At 42.6% G+C, this 17930-nt stretch overlaps 1 protein-coding gene across 1 annotated transcript in view; it reads left to right on the forward strand.

The window, feature by feature from the left end:
* The window catches only part of LOC121576619 (solute carrier organic anion transporter family member 3A1), a 66133-nt gene that overhangs the window by 8613 nt on the left and 39590 nt on the right, over window positions 1–17930 (forward strand). Inside the window, exon 2 of the mRNA XM_041889909.2 lies at window positions 1311–1770. Within this exon, the coding sequence (XP_041745843.1) occupies window positions 1311–1770 (460 nt within the window). The remainder of the gene's footprint in view (window positions 1–1310; window positions 1771–17930) is intronic.

The raw sequence follows: 17930 nt of genomic DNA on the forward strand, positions 1-17930 counted from the left end.
TCCAAAGGAAAGGGATTATGTAAAAGGCTGTGCTTTATTTCTCTCATCTGCTCTAAACCCTCTTGTGGTCTGCATGCTACTTCATTCAAAATTCCACCATGCAAATAATATCCTATTTTTTTCTAATTTACCCCTTATAATTCCAATATGTAGAGTTTTATGTAATTATTTTGTATTACATTTGGTATAATCAATGATTTCAGAGATGTATAATATAGAAACAGTTCATTTGACTTATATAACGTTGTTCTGTAATAACCAAAATGATATGACACTTAATCCGAATTAATAAATACAAAAATACTAGGGGTGTAACGATCCATCTACTACATCGATGTATCGATTTATATTCCTATGATCCAACTACATCGATCTGTGCTCGGCGAGTTGGCCTTTTGGACAACATATATCAATCTAACATCGTTTTAAAATGTAATAAATCGATTGTATCGATACTAGGAAATAACCCATTGGATTTAAGCACGTCAGACTTTATATGGATGTTTTTTCTTAGCACTTTTAATGATAAAGGCTTTAAACATTACTCGATTCAGTCTGCCTATCCGTGACGTCATCGCCCCGCGCCAGCAGCAGCGCAAAGGCGCAAAGACAACAAAACATAGCATGGCGGACGACAGAGGAGAAGCCGACGAGCGAGAAATTATCAAGCCACCATTGCGGTCCTTACAAGAAACAGGAATCTAGGAAACTTCACCTGCACTGTCCAGTATCCAGGTATTTATTTCAGTCACACTGGTTGAATTTTTGGCTAAAAGGTTACTGAATCGATTTCAAGTCACTGAATCGTTTCGGATCGTATCGTTCTAAATGAACCAATATCGTCCTTGAATCGTATCGACAACCACGAATCGTGATACAAATCGAATCGTTGTTAAAACGAATCGTTACACCCCTAAAAAATACCCTAAATACAAATGTATTTTTTTTCTCAATGTTTAGGCCTACAGTCTCGGTTATTTGTTTTTCAATGGCAACTGTAAAATACTGCACACATCTGTGATGTGATTCAGTATACCACAGGCCATTCATTCAAATGCATCAAATATTTCAAGTGACTCTAGTTTTCTTACTCATGGTAAAACTGTAGTTGCTATTTGTAAGCTAGGTGTTTTCATGTTCCTCTCAATGACATAATTCTCAGCTAGTGTGAAAACAATAGGCTTTAAGCCTGGTAATATTTCAGCTTCACAATGATAATACCCTGTAATTTACGGAGTTAATCAGTTTTGGGAAGTTAGTTATGATTGCCTTTTATGAGTAACATATTTCCTCTGCTGTTGCTTTCACAGGTAAGTGTCCTGACCACCCTGGAGCGACGATTCAACCTCCAAAGTGCCGACGTGGGTGTGATCGCCAGCAGCTTTGAGATTGGCAACCTGGCTCTCATCCTATTCGTCAGCTACTTCGGGGCCAAAGCACACCGGCCAAGGTTGATTGGCTGTGGGGGTATCGTCATGGCGCTAGGAGCTCTTCTGTCAGCACTGCCAGAATTTCTAACCAAACAATATGAGTACCAGCCAGGGCAGACATGGAGGACTGAGGTGGGCAGGAATGGGTGCGCCAACAGTACCAGGAATGGTGGGCAGTACATAGAGGAGATGTGTTCCAACAAGGCCAACACCAACATGATGTACCTGTTGCTGATTGGGGCCCAGATGCTGCTGGGGATTGGAGCCACCCCAGTTCAGCCCCTGGGTGTGTCATACATAGACGACCATGTGAAGAGGAAAGACTCCTCTCTGTATATAGGTAAGTGAGTTAGATGCATGAATGCAGGGGTTTTCAAACTGGGGTCTGCCGAGGTACTGCAGGGGGTCCGTAAAAAAATAAATAATAATAATAATAATCAGGGAGAATCTGAAAATTCCCAAAACCTTGCATTCAGGGCACATTCCCATTGGTTTTCTTATAATGTCTGAGCAGAGGAACACTGTATTAGCCATGGAGAAATGCATAGAATTGCAGGAAATTAGCTTTAAAACTGCAAAATTGTCTCTCAGCTCCATGCCAAACGGTGTAGAATTGCTGGAAATTTGCTTCAGAACTGCAAGAAGTGTTGTGTGGTCCTCAGTAGCTCAGTAGAGTAAGGCTCTTGTAATGCCAGGATAGTGGGTTCGAATTCCAGCACCACTCATACTTAAAAAATGTAAACACGCAGTCCGTCATGTAAGTCGCTTTTGATAAAAGCTAAATGGCATATATTATATTATATATTGAAATAATATTTAAGAGAAGGAGATTGTTGTCACACTGGCATTTCAAAATGAATTTGTTCCAGCGCCAAGGGATTCACAAGACTACCTAAATTGGTACTTCTGTATGGTGGAAGGACTAACAGTGGTTACACATCCTTGCCTTTGAGTCAATACAGCGTGAATGTATTCTCTGTGTTGTGCTCACCGCCAGGTGAGCAGATCTGTGAGGGGTTTATATTCTCAATTACATTTGTGCTGGAATCACAGTCAAGTGCAGACGCCAGGGATGGCAAAGGAGCATTAATGTGCAAAATATCTCCACTCAGCTGGCTTGCTCTCTCACACAGGTGTTTCACTGCTGATGTGGCTTTTCAAGGTTTTAACAGTGCATTCAAAGCACTTTCTGAGATAACCTTAAATAGCAGATTATTATTTGTGAATGTACCTTAAGGATACTGTAAAGGCCCATGTTTTGACAACATTGTTGAAGGCACATGATCACTGATATGTTTCTGCCTAGCTGTACGCTGTCTGGTGTACATTGAGCATTCAGTGTGTGTAATTTTAACATGAGACCACCTTGTATGATCACAATTACACACCATAGATTAATACTCCATTCTGATTGGCTGAAGGGCGTACACAGGGCATGTTATAGCACAGCCATTAGGCTAGATGTAGGCTGCTGGCTCAAATCTGCTGCAAGAGGAAGACCCCCTACAGAGATAATTCACAGTCATCTTACAAATTGAGAACTAATTTCTCTGACTGCAGCTCACTTTGAAGACCTACAGTTGTCAAGGTGACAAATCTTTGAGGGATTATTGGACATTTCCCTGCAACATGTGCTCTTTCTTTTTTGTAATTATATAGGTTTTTTTTTACACCCTTTTTCTCCCCAATTTTGTGATATCCAATTGGTAGTTACAGTCTTGTCCCATCGCTGCAACTCCCGTACGGACTCGGGAGAGGCGAAGGTTGAGAGCCATGCGTCCTCCAAAACATGACTCTGCCAAACCGCACTGTTTCTTGACACACTGCTCGCTTAACCTGGAAGCCAGCCGCACCAATGTGTCGGAGGAAACACTGTACAACTGGCGACCGTGTCAGCGTGCATGCGCCCGGCCCGCCACAGGAGACGCTAGAGCGTCTCGGCCGGCCAAACCCTCCCCTAACACGGACGCTGGGCCAATTGTGCGTCGCCTTATGGGTCTCCCGGTCATGGCCGGCTGCGACACAGCCCGGGATTGAATCGGGATCTGTAGTGACGCCTCAAGCACTGCAGTGCCTTAGACCACTGCGCCCAACATGTGCTCTTTCTTCCGTATTTTTTGTTGATAATGAAAGAGATAGCATTGTTAACCTGGTATATACAGCCACCAATTCTCATCAAAGCAAGCAGGTTTCCTATTTTGAAAGAGGCATGGCTGTAACGTGTTGTCCTTGCATGCACATTAGTAGCCTTTGATGGGATAGAGACGACGTGGCTTTGTGTATCAGCTACTGGCTGCATACGTGGCCATGTTTGATATATCAGCAGTACAACAGACTGAAAGGACGGCTGAAGAGGAGACAAGGTCCACGTTGCAAACAAACTTCCGGAAACACTCACAACATTAGTAATGGGGATGACATTTGTTAGTGTAACTAGGATGTGAATGTCAAACTCAAGGATAAAGGCCTTCAGTGTCTTGTGTGATCTTAGGCCAACAGCGTAGACCTCCCTAACTTTCATTCTTAGTCATATGTACTTTGTTTCAAGTCCTAGCTATTTTTCACAGCACGTTGTGGTTTTTCTATAAGTGACAGAAACAAACAAGCGCAGAACAAAAGAGCTTTGACGTAAGGCAGAACTGCAGCGCCTTGTTAACACTGTACAGTAGGAAGTGGACTCTCATTGATTAAAGTTTGGCAGGCACAGAGGGAGATTTGGTGCTGTTCTCCTCAGATAAGCTGCAAGGAGAGTTGGAGGAAAACAAGTGGTGAGCGTTGGAGAACAATGTGTTATTGAGTTGGGAGCATGTGCTCAGCTGATCGTTCTAATCCCCATGCTGTGGGCATGTCATGTGCTTGTAGCAGCATGAATGGACGAGATTGTCTGAACCTCTCTAAGATTTATTTTCACATGCTGATAATGTATTCGATGATTGTTCATTAATGTACACATCATTGTACGCAGGGAACATACACATTGTTAAGGTAATCAGATAAAGTTTTACTTTAGTTGTAATTTACAGTCTTTTTCCTTTGCTAAATAGTTTTCTAACACTTTTACAAGACACTCCGGATTCAGCATGACAGCGTTGAATTTCACTGCCTCGAAAAGCTGAAATACTGTAGATGCTTCTATATTTCCACATACAGATATATATTATTGTTGACAAATGTAGACCAAACACACCCATAGACATTACTAAAGAAAAACCACCTCAACATACAGCACCTGCACGGGGGAGGCTGAATATGTTGTTTTATATGGGCTTAATACATCCAAATGGCCCACGGTATGAAGGTTAATAGCTGGTGTTGTGGTAGCCTAATTGATTCTGTATGTTTAATGACTAAAACAGACAGTCAGCATAGTGATTTCCCTTTAGCCCCCTAGTCTCCCGTCTCCCGCAGTCTGTCTGTCTGTCTGTCCGTCTGTCCAGCCTGAACAATTCTATTACATGCTCGCTATGTCAGATTTTACTCTTTATATTTCACTACAATACATTGATGCTGTAAGGATAACCTGAATTAACAGCCTCACATACTGTCCATGAAATGGATGGAGCAGTGCGGTGCATTTAAAGGGTTAAAGGGCATAGAAACAGTTGACAGAGGAGGACGAGGTGGTAGTAGTATAGGCAGTCAGAGAGCAGTGAGAGAGGATAGTACTCTTGCAGAACTATACAGTGTGATCCTTGTAAAGGGTGATGAAGGCGTATGTGCTATTTGAACATGTTAAAGAAAGCTGCTTGCAAGATGTATCACTGTATTGAGTCTGTTCTCAGTCTGACACAACCAAGTTCATACTGTACATCAATGTGTCAGGAGACATGAATATTCATCTGCAGCTCACAGTAACACATTGCCTTGTCTCCTCGTAGTGCAGTGGGACCCAGTGTGTGAGGTGAAACTATGCTAATTAGAATAATATACTACCACTATCACACCATTGATAGAAGTCTCTGCTCAGATTAATGTTCTGCTGTGATATGTTCATTTCTAAATGATCATCATCACAAACTGATGATGATGATGATGATGATGATGGCAATGACACCGCCTATAGCCCCAGGCATAGCATAACATATTTTTTATTTATTTAACCTTTATTTAACCAGGTAAGCCAGTTGAGAACAAGTTCTCATTTACAACTGCGACCTGGCCAAAATAAAGCAAAGCAGTGCGATAAAAACAACAACACAGAGTTACATATGGGGTAAAACAAAACATAAAGTCAAAAATACCACAGAAAATATATATATACAGTGTGTGCAAATGGAGCAAGTTATGGAGGTAAGACAATAAATAGGCCATAGTGCAAAATAATTACAATTAGTATTAACACTGGAATGATAGATGTGCAAGAGATGATGTGCATATAGAGATACAGGGGTCCAAATGAGCAAAATAAATAACAATATGGGGATGAGGTAGTTGAGTGGGTTAATTTCAGAAGGGCTGTGTACAGGTGCAGTGATCGGTAAGGTGCTCTGACAACTGATGCTTAAAGTTAGTGAGGGAGATAAGAGTCTCCAGCTTCAGAGATTTTTGCAGTTCGTTCCAGTCATTGGCAGCAAAGAACTGGAAGGAATGCCGGCCAAAGGAGGTGTTGGCTTTGGGGATGACCAGTGAGATATACCTGCTGGAGCGCATACTACGGGTGGGTGCTGCTATGGTGACCAATGAGCTAAGATAAGGTGGAGATTTGCCTAGCAGTGATTTATAGATGGCCTGGAGCCAGTGGGTTTGGCGACGAATATGTAGTGAGGACCAGCCAACAAGAGAGTACAGGTCACAGTGGTGGGTAGTATATAGGGCTTTGGTGACAAAACTGATGGCACTGTGATAGACTACATCCAATTTGCTGAGTAGAGTGTTGGAAGCTATTTTGTAAATGACATCGCCGAAGTCAAGTCGAATGTATAGTCCGTTTTACGAGGGCATGTTTGGCAGCATGAGTGAAGGAGGCTTTGTTGCGAAATAGGAAGCCGATTCTAGATTTCACTTTGGATTGGAGATACTTAATGTAAGTCTGGAAGGAGAGTTTACAGTCTAACCAGACACCTAGGTATTTGTAGTTGTCCACATACTCTAGGTCAGACCCGTCGAGAGTAGTGATTCTAGTCGGGTGTGCGGGTGCCAGCAGCGTTCGATTGAAGAGCATGCATTTAGTTTTACTAGTGTTTAAGAGCAGTTGGAGGCTACGGAAGGAGTGTTGTATGGCATTGAAGCTCGTTTGGAGGTTTGTTAACACAGTGTCCAATGAAGGGCCAGATGTATACAAAATGGTGTCGTCTGCGTAGAGGTGGATCTGAGAGTCACCAGCAGCAAGAGCGACCTCATTGATATACACAGAGAAAAGAGTCGGCCCAAGAATTGAACCCTGTGGCACCCCCATAGAGACTGCCATAGGTCCAGACAACAGGCCCTCCGATTTGACACATTGAACTCTATCTGAGAAGTAGTTGGTGAACCAGGCGAGGCAGTCATTTGAGAAACCAAGGCTATTTAGTCTGCCAATAAGAATGCGGTGGTTGACAGAGTCGAAAGCCTTGGCCATGTCGATGAAGACGGCTGCACAGTACTGTCTATTATCGATCTCGGTTATAATATCATTTAGGACCTTGAGCATGGCTGAGGTGCACCCATGACCAGCTCGGAAACCGGATTGCATAGCGGAGAAGGTACGGTGGGATTCGAAATGGTCGGTGATCTGTTTGTTAACTTGGCTTTAAAAAACGTTCGAAAGGCAGGGCAGGATGGATATAGGTCTGTAACAGTTTGGATCTAGAGTGTCACCTCCTTTCAAGAGGGGGGTGACCGCGGCAGCTTTCCAATCTCTGGGGATCTCAGACATTACGAAAGAGAGGTTGAACAGGCTAGTAATAGGGGTTGCGACAATTTCGGCGGCTCATTTTAGAAAGAAAGGGTCCAGATTGTCTAGCCCAGATGATTTGTAGGGGTCCAGATTTTGCAGCTCTTTCAGAACATCAGCTGTCTGAATTTGCAGCGGAGGGTGCAGAGCTGGTGGCCGGGGTAGTGGTAGCCAGGTGGAAAGCATGGCCAGCCCGTAGCAAAATGCTTGTTGAAATTCTCGATTATTGTAGATTTATCGGTGGTGATAGTGTTTCCTAGCCTCAGTGCAGTGGGCAGCTGGGAGGAGGTGCTCTTATTCTCCATGGACTTTACCGTGTCCCAAAACTTTTTTGAGTTAGTGCTACAGGATGCAAATTTCTGTTTGAAAAAGCTAGCCTTCGCTTTCCTAAGTGCTTGTGTATATTGGTTTCTAACTTCCCTGAGAAGTTGCATATCGCGGGGGCTATTCGATGCTAATGCTGTACGCCACAGGATGTTTTTGTGCTGGTCAAGGACAGTCAAGTCTGAGGAGAACCAGGGGCTATATCTGTTCTTAGTTCTGAATGTTTTGAATGGGGCATGCTTATTTAAGATTGAGAGGAAAGCACTTTTAAAGAACAACCAGGCATCCTCTACTGACGGAATGAGATCGATATCCATCCAGGATACCTGGGCCAGGTCAATTAGGAAGGCCTGCTCGCTAAAGTGTTTTAGGGAGCGTTTGACAGTGATGAGGGGTGGTCGTTTGACCGCGGACTCATTACGGACGCAGGCAATAAGGCAGTGATCGCTGAGATCCTGGTTGAAGACAGCGGAGGTGTATTTAGAGGGTAAGTTGTCAGGATGATATCTATGAGGGTGCCCATGTTTACGGATTTAGGGTTGTACCTGGATAATTTTTGTGAGATTGAGGGCATCTAGTTTGGATTGTAGGATGGCCGGGGTGTTAAGCATATCCCAGTTTAGGTCACCAAGCAGTACAAACTCTGAGGATAGATGGGGGGCAATCAATTCACATATGGTGTCCAGGGCACAGCTGGGTGCTGAGGGGGGTTTGTAGCAAGCGGCAACAGTGAGATACTTATTTCTGGAAAGGTGGATTTTTAGAAGTAGGAGCTCAAACTGTTTGGGCACAGACCTGGATAGTATGATAGAGCTCTGCAGGCTATCTCTACAGTATATTGCAACTCCACCCCCTTTGGCAGTTCTATCTAGACGGAAAATGTTGTAGTTGGGGATGGACATTTCTGAATTCTTGGTGGCCTTCCTAAGCCAGGATTCAGACACTGCTAGAACATCAGGGTTGGCGGAGTGTGCTAACGCAGTGAATAACTCAAACTTAGGAAGGAGGCTTCTGATGTTAACGTGCAGAAAACCAAGGCTTTTACGGTTACAGAAGTCAACAAATGATAACTCCTGGGGAGTAGGAGTGATACTGGGGGCTGCAGGGCCTGGGTTAGCCTCTACAACACCAGAGGAACAGAGGAGGACTAGAATAAGAATACGGCTAAAGGCTTTAAGAACTGGTCTTCTAGAGCGTTGGGTACAGAGAATAAAGGGGGCAGATTTCCGGGCGTTGTAGAATAGATTCAGGGCATTATGTACAGACAAGGATATGGAAGGATATGAGTACAGTGGAGGTAAACCTAAGCGTTGGGTAACAATGAAAGAGATAGCATCACTGGAGGCACAGATTGAGCTGGTCTCTGCGTGTATGGGGGGTGGAACAAAGGAGCTATTTGAGGCAGTTTGAGAATGACTTGGGGTTCTATATTGAAATTGTATAATAAGAACTAACTGGAACAGCAATAGGCAAGGCATATTGACATGGGAGAGAGGCATAAAGCAATCACAGGTGTTATTAGAGAGAGCTAAGACAAGAACTGGTAATGGCGATGAAAGTTTGGGCTGAGGCTAAAGAGATAAACAGGACAGGGTACCGTGTAAAGGAACAGTCCAGCAGGCATCAGCTGTGCAGCTGAGTGATCATAAGGTCCAGTGAACAGCAATATGTGAGTCCGAGAGCAGTTCGAATTGGTGCTAAAGCACAGCGAGCAGGAAGCACGGCTGTTGTTTGCGTGTGCTAGCGGGCCGGGGCTAGCAGATGGATCTTCGTGGTCTTTGCAACGGGAAGCCTGTTGAAACCACATCAGGCGATTACGTCGGCAGACCAGTCGTGATGGATCGGCAGGGCTCCGTGTCGACTCTAGGAGGTCCCGTCCGGTTGATAGAGAGGTAGATACCCGGGAGATGTGCCTAACTCGAGGCTAGCTCAAGGCTGATTAGCCAACAACAACATCCATTTGGTTGCAGCTAGCTAGTTGCGATGATCAGGTGTTAAAGGTCCAGTGATTTAGTGATTCCGGCAGAAAATCCGATATGTTCTGGGTCGATAACGCGCTGTGCAGACAGTGCAGACTGGCCGATAATAGTCCAGGCTAGAGCTGGCTGGTAGGTAGTGCAGGCCACGGACAATGGTGAAAAACCGCTAACGGTGGCTAATAGCAAGTAGCTAGTTAGCTGGCTACTCCTGTCCGGTAGACAAAGAGGTAGATAGCCGGGATATGGGCCTGGCTCAAGGCTAACTGGTGCTTGCTTCGGGGGCAGTGGTGATTAGCCTACAGCAACATCCATTCGGTTGCGGCTAGCTAGTTGCGATCCGGTGTTAGGGTCCAGTGATTCAGTTATTCCGGCAGAAAATCAGATGTTCTGGGTGAAAACCGCTAACGGTGGCTAATAGCAAGTAGCTAGTTAGCTGGCTAGCTAGTTTCAACTGGAGATTCTAGATAAAGGTGAGTAAATAATATAATCCGTTCCACATTGAGTGAGGCGGGTTGCAGGAAAGTATATTTAGTAGAAGGATGAAAAGTGTGATAGGGAAATATGTACGAAAAATACAAAAGAAATACAAAAAACAGGCTATTCACACGGACACACAACAAAGAACACGACCACACTGCTACGCCATCTTGGATCACTGTAAATAGCCACTGGGATAAACTGTTCAGGTAATGGCAGGATGACATCAGTGGAAGGCCTGTGTAAATGTGAGAGTGTGCTATGGAGAAGTGAGAGCAGAGAGAGCAGTGGTCTGTAGGAGTGGAGCCATAATTACAGAGTGAGGCAGGAATGCCAACCAGTCAATGTGAGGTGGGTCTGAGCGGCCCGACTGCACATGCATACTACATATCTCTGTGAAAAACAACTCCTACTGACTCGGCGACAGGGCTGGGCTGGCCTGTCTACCAGGCAGGATTTATAGTGCTTAAACAGCAGATAAAACGGATTCAAACTATGTTAGCATTTTATATATTTCTTTACTTTCAGTTTTGTGATCTGTCACTGTTGAATTTGCAGGTCCAGTCATGTTGACCACAGAACATTGTATTATTTTGCTCAAATGCAATACTGAGGGTTGAAAGGATTTGTCTAGGAAGGAGTGAAATGGCTTCCATCACGACATGATGTTGAAAGTGGTGCTGCGGATAAACACTGTGTTTTACGACATGATCTTGTTTTCCATGTCGTTTGGGCCAAAGGAAACAAATATGATTAGCGAGTTAGTGTCAACAGGATATCCCTCCGTTCCCACTGCACTATGATCTTTCACCATCACCTTCTAACTATGGCTCTTCCCACAGAGCCTCAGGTTGCAAAAACATACATACATGTATGTACAGACTGTGGCTTAGCAATGATGCTCCCTCCATAAAGCATTAATTTAACCCCACCCATCCACCTCTCACAGCTTTTGAGGCGTTTTCCAGCCTGGGTAATCTCCTGTAACACGAGAGGACCTAGATAAAGACTGAAAGGATCACATTAGTTTATTCAGTGTCAATGTATAAATTGGTTATGATGGGCTCAATTATTGATGTGCGTTTTAAAAGGCTGTATTTCTATGATCTGGGGTCTATAACAGATGGTTGTTTGATGATTGGAAAAGTGTTATCACTGCTCTCCATCGTGTAACTGAAGATCATATTAACTTCACAGGTTTCAGAGATGTTTTCCTAGATGTGAGGGGAGGCCATAATAGGATGAACACTCAAGCTTGGATCTTTTCGATCTTGTCTTTTTCAATTCATGCTTCATGCATTTTAATTGATAAAGATAAAGTTCAAACAAAAGCCTCTATCAGAGAGGTGTCGTGAAACGTGGCCTTTTGAAATGCAATTCCATTAATGTGTGAGTGTGTCAAATCGGCACTCTTAAGCCTGTGTCACACTAAGCAATTTGGACGCAATTTCTGTTGCAGATGCTAGTTGCAAGTGACATCATCTCAAGCAACTTTGCTGATACACGAAGCAATTCAAATGCAATTGAAATTGAATGCAACATGCAATCCTGTCATAAATCACATCATGGTTTCATAAATGATTTGTTTAACCAAATGTTTGGTAATTGTAACAGCATCGATATAGACAAAATGCTGACTGTACAATTTCGATAGTAAGCCAAAATGTTGCCTATTTGCCAACCATGTTTTACCAAGCTAGAGTAAAATAAAAAGGAAAACGCTGCACACTGTTGCTCATACTCCCAGGAGATTTTATTATAACAACGTTTCGACCCTTAGGTCTTCATCAGGCATCTATATTCTTCAGCTTTTTTACCAAGCTACAGTGCCTTCAGAAAGTATTCATACCCCTTGACTTATTCTACATTTTGTTGTGTTATAGCCTGAATTCAAAATGGACATTTGCACATTATTTTTTTTTTAATTCATCAAGCTCTGTCAAGTTGGTTGTTGATCATTGCTAGACCGCCATTTTCAAGCCTTGACATAGATTTTCAAGATTTAAGTCAAAACTGTAACTAGGCCACTCAGCATCATTCAATGTCATCTTGGTAAGCAACTCCAGTGTATATTTTGCCTTGTGTTTTAGATTATTGTCCTGCTGAAAGGTGAATTTGTCTCCCAGTGTTTTTTGGAAAGCAGAATTAACCAGGTCCTCTAGGATTTTGCCTGTGCTTAGCATTATTCCATTTCTTTTTATAAAAATAAAAAACTCCATAGTCCTTGCCGATGACAACCAACCCATAACATGATGCAGCCACCACCATGCTTGAAAATATGAAGAGTGGTACTCAGTGATGTGTTGTGTTGGATTTGCCCCAAACATAACAGTTTCCTTCCTCTCTGGCAACTGAGTTAGGAATTACGCCTGTATCTTTGTATTGACTGGGTGTATTGATACACCATCCAAAGCGTAATTAATAACATCACCATGTGCAAAGGGATATTCAATGTCAGTTTCTTTTATTTTGACCCATCTACCAATAGGTGCCCTTCTTTGCAAGGCATTGGAAAACCTCCCATGGTCTTTGTGGTTGAATCTGTGTTTGAAATTCACTTCTCGACACTATGTGTGGGGTACAGAGATGAGGTAATCATGTTAAACACTATTATTGTGTCCAGGCAACTTATTATGTGACTTGTTAAACCCATTTGTACTCCTGAACTTATTTAGGCTTGCCATAACAACGGGGTTGAATACTTATTGACTTGAGTCAACAAGTATTCAACTCCTTTGTTATGGCATTTCAGATTATATTTTTTATTTATTTGTACAAATTTCAAAAAACATAATTCCACTTTGACATTATGGGATATTGTGTGTAGGTCAGTGACAAAAAAAGCTCAATGTAATACATTTTAAATTCAGGCTGTAACACAACAATATGTAGAAAAAGTCAAAGGGTGTGAATACTTTCTGAAGGCACTGTAGCTAGCAAGCTAGCCAAGCTAGCGATGAGCCAAGCTAGCTAGCTAGCTAGTGCAGTTCATGTTGGAAAATTGACAGTTGAAACTGGACAAAGAAGGGTCTGGGTTCACTTTTCAAATTACATTTATTGACGACCATGTTCATAAACCATGACTAACCATGGTATCTATAATTGTTTACATATCCCATTTGGCATGTATCTTTTGTCGTGGTTTTCAGCAGCACTGACAGCTGTGTTGATATGACAACTGGGTAGGTGTTCCAAACGGAACGATATGACGAGTCATGTAAACTTTTTTCAGCTCACTGATTGGACATTGCATACTGTACCGTCAGTTGCGTGAAATAGGATGCAATGTGACTAAGTTGCAGGCAATATAGTGGGGTGACACACTGAGCAACCCAGATGCAACTTTGTTGCAATCAACATAAATTGTGTCCAGATTGCTTCATGTGACATCGGCTTTGGTCTGAAGTTTGAGACTTCATGTTCAGTCCGAGGCCCCAGCAGAGCAGACCAGGAGAAGGGAAGAATGCTCTGTCTGTTCCAGCGTATAAGGTACGCCAGTCTCTCCCTGGCCAACACAAGCTGTGCAGGCACAGGCCGCACACACACACAGACGCTCACACCCGCACACACACGCACAATCCCTGGGCTCTGTCAGAAAGTCAAGCCAAACTAGAAATGACAGACTAGCTACTGAAGGGGAACACAAAAAGGTCATTTTTCTATTGTGGCCGCAGACAAAACAAGTGTCCACCCTGTGGAAAGCCACAAATATTCGATTCATACCTGAGAATGTTTGCAGCTTTAAAGATAGAATCCGCATTAGGGGAAGACAGTGTCACTGGTCACCCCACCACCGTTGTTATTGTTTTTGTTGCTCTTCTATCATGCAATGATGTCCGAGGGGGAAAACACAGTGTTCGTCTTTTGCAGTAACTTCGTTGTAGTTGTAATATCCCAAACCGACATGGCTGTTTCACCATTAAGGATTCCAGCTTTAAGCAATCTGCCTGTGCTTACTGGCAGACACTCCCACTTTAGTCCCTCACATTATAGTTTCTGAAATTTAAACTCAAGACCTTTACTTCAAATCATCCTGGGATTAATCACTTCAAAACACGCCCAAAGAGGAAGAAGGAGATGTTTACATATGATGAACATTCTGAGGACAAGACAGATTTCTGTTTAATTTAACACTTTCTTATTTAAAAACATATACAGTGCATTCGGAAAGTATTCAGACCCCTTGACTTTTTCCACGTTTTGTTTACGTTACAGCCTTATTAAAAAATGTATTAAATAAATAAAAAATATAATCAATCTACACACAATACCCCAAAATGACAAAGTGAAAACATTTATGAAAAATAAAAAACAGAAATACCTTATTTACATAAGTATTCAGACCCTTTGCTATGAGACTCGAAATTGAGCTCAGGTGCATCCTGTTTCCATTGATCATCCTTGAGATGTTTCTACAACTTGATTGGAGTCACCTGTGGTAAATTCAATTGATTGGACATGATTTGGAAAGGCACACACCTGTCTATATAAAGTCCCACAGTTGACAGTGCATGTCAGAGCAAAAACCAAGCCATAAGGTCGAAGGAATTGTCCGTAGAGCTCCGAGACAGGATTGTGTCGAGGTACAGATCTGGGGAAGGGTACCAAAAAATTTCTGCAGCATTGAAGGTCCCCAAGAACACAGTGGCCTCCATCATTCTTAAATGGAAGAAGTTTGGAACCACCAAGACTCTTCCTAGAGCTGGCCGCCCGGCCAAACTGAGCAAACTGGGGAGAAGGGCCTTGGTCAGAGAGGTGACCAAGAACCCGATGGTCACTGACAGAGCTCCAGAGTTCCTCTGTGGAGATGGGAGAACCTTCCAGAAGGACAACCATCTATGCAGCACTCCACCAAGAGTGGCCAGACAGAAGCCACTTTTAAGTAAAAGGCACATGACAGCCCGCTTGCAGTTTGCCAAAAGGTACCTAAAGACTCTCAGACCATGAGAAACAAGATTCTCTGTTCTGATGAAACCAAGATTGAAGTCTTTGGCCTGAATGCCAAGCGTCACGTCTGGACGAAACCTGGCACCATCCCTACGGTGAAGCATGGTGGTGGCAGCATCATGCTGTGGGGATGTTTTTCAGCGGCAGGGACTGGTAGACTAGTCAGGATCGAGGGAAAGATGAACGGAGCAAAGTACAGAGAGATCCATAATGCTCTGCTCCAGAGTGCTCAGGACCTCAGACTGGGATGAAGGTTCACCTTCCAACAGGACAACAACCCTAAGCACACAGCCAAGACAACGCAGGAGTGGCTTCGGGACAAGTCTCTGAATGTCCTTGAGTGGCCCAGCCAGAGCCCGGACTTCAACCCGATCTAACATCTCTGGAGAGACCTGAAAATAGCTGTGCAGCGACGCTCCCCATCCAACCTGACAGAGCTTGAGAAGATTGGGAGAAACTCCTCAAATACAGGTGTGCCAAGCTTGTAGCGTCATACCCAAGAAGACTCAAGGCTGTAATCGCTGCCAAAGGTGCTTCAACAAAATACTGAGTAAAGGGTCTGAATACTTATGTAAATGTGATATTTACGTTTTTTATTTTTAATGAATTTGCAAAAATTTCTAACAACCTGTTTTTGCTTTGTCATTATGGGGTATTGTGTGTAGATTGATGAGGGAAATAAACAATTTAATCCATTTTAGAATAAGGCTGTAATGTAACAACATGTGGAAAAGGTCAAGGGGTCTGAATACTTTCTGAATGCACTGTACTCTCCTGAGATATCAAGTCACTTCACAGACAATTTCACTCTTATATTGTAATGTATCTATATAGTATAGTACTGTATTTACAGTATCAACATCCATCACATTTTGCGACACAACGTAGGCTTTGGTTCTGTAAGGAGTCTGCCTGTTGTTGCAGTGGTATAAACCTCGGAGGGATCCTAGAGAGACACGTCAACATTCTGCTAAAATTTTCTGAATCCAATCAGTGGCTTCCGCAGGGCATGTTTAAAAGCTACTTAAACTCAGCACTGTTATGTCATCTTGAAGGATTAGATTCGAAATGGGTTTTTCCATCTCTGTGATAAGCTCCATGCTGAGAGTGCCCTAGCAACACCAGTTTGTTTTATTCCAAGGCAATAAACAGCATGGATTCATCAACAGGCAGCAGAGAAGTTCTCTTCATCTTTCTGTTCTATGTGGACCTGCCCTTCCACTAGCCTGATGGCAGTCTTGTCACCACCTGCTTGGCTGCATAATTCCCTGGATGCTTCAGAGGCACCGCTATAGTAACTCCACAACAGTTGTCAGAGCACAGTGGCCTTATGAGCCATGTCAATTGGATCTAACTGCTCAACAACATGCTAGCATGTCAGGAGAGTGCCTAGAAATTACAGCTACACATACATTGGAAAATCAAATCATGGAAAGCAATCACATAATGTTGTGTTTAAGACAATAAGAAGCAGGATATCTTGTACTCAAAAGAGCACACATGCTGGTAAATGGCAACCTGTACTACAGTGATTGATAAGTGATAGCCATTATTAAGAGTCGTCATTAAAATAGAGCAGGAGGATAACATCATTTTCATTAGTTGACTCTGATGTCGTTACGTGAACATAATGATAGCATTTATCAATGCTGTCTGCTGATGAAGCAAAACAAATGCCATGCAGTGCTAGTGAGTCATCTCCTGTGCCCTGTATCAATTAAGCAGGAATAGACTATAATATAGTGTGTAGCAGCTGCCATTTGGGCCTTTTCATGTTATCCTTAAGTTCTCCAACACTATGATTATACAAGCCAATTGTTTATAAAGGATTCATTACAAATGCCTATGGCACAACTTTGTTGTTGTGTGTCTGGTTTGGCTGCTCTTAGTTAAATGTCAGATGTGTCTTTGTGTGCTGTTAGGGTGTCTGGACACAGTATTGCTGCATACTTGTTAATACACAGATTCTGAATGAGATGAAGCCTGGGATACCCTTACAAAAAAACCACATGGAAAAATCACGGGAAAAAACACATGGTTTTCGGAACACACTAGGGCTGGGAATTGCCATGGACCTCACGATACATTATTATCATGATACTAAGGTGCCGATACGATATGTATTGTGATTCTCACGATTCTCACAATTATATATGTATTGCGATTCGATACTGCGATTTTATTGCGATTTGATGTTCCAAACATTTTGTCTGCTACAGAGAGACAAGAGAGAGCATGAGAAAACGAGGTTTGATCAGGGAAATAAAAGACTCACTATTTAAAAAGAAGATGGAGAACAAGCTATAGGATGAAAAATACCAGAGTATTGGCGCAGGTACAGCTGACTAGTGCTAGCTAACGCTACCTACAGTAGCAAAAATACAAATAAAATAATGTTGTATTTTTTACGAATCAATAATTGAGTCAAATATCGCTATAATATCGTCACAAAATAATATTGCGATATGTAACTGTATCGATTTTTTCCCCCATCAGTAGAATACACATGTGAACAAATCACATGAACAATTTCACATGAAACTTTTCACATGTGAAAAGGTGGTGTTAACATGTGAACTCAAAATGTAATACATGTGAAAATATGGTTTTGCGTGTGAAAGTTTTTTCACATGTGAAACTGCATCATCAAAAAAATGTAAGGGTAGCTGCAGCAGTAAGGCCTGTATCCGCTGTATGAACCTTCTTTCTGCTGTTGTCCCTTATGTGATACCACATTGTGTGAAGGCTATACATTCTGAGTGGCCATGAATGCATGACAAATGTGGGCATTAATTGTCACCCAAGCAATGATGTCTCAGTACTCTGTGTACATTTAGCTGAAGGTTAGGGATAAGAGCTGGATGGTTTCTTTATTCATTTATGTTACTATATCTTTATTGA

This window comes from Coregonus clupeaformis, chromosome 11, assembly GCF_020615455.1.
Source record: "Coregonus clupeaformis isolate EN_2021a chromosome 11, ASM2061545v1, whole genome shotgun sequence".
In the NCBI taxonomy this organism is placed as follows: Eukaryota; Metazoa; Chordata; class Actinopteri; order Salmoniformes; family Salmonidae; genus Coregonus; species Coregonus clupeaformis.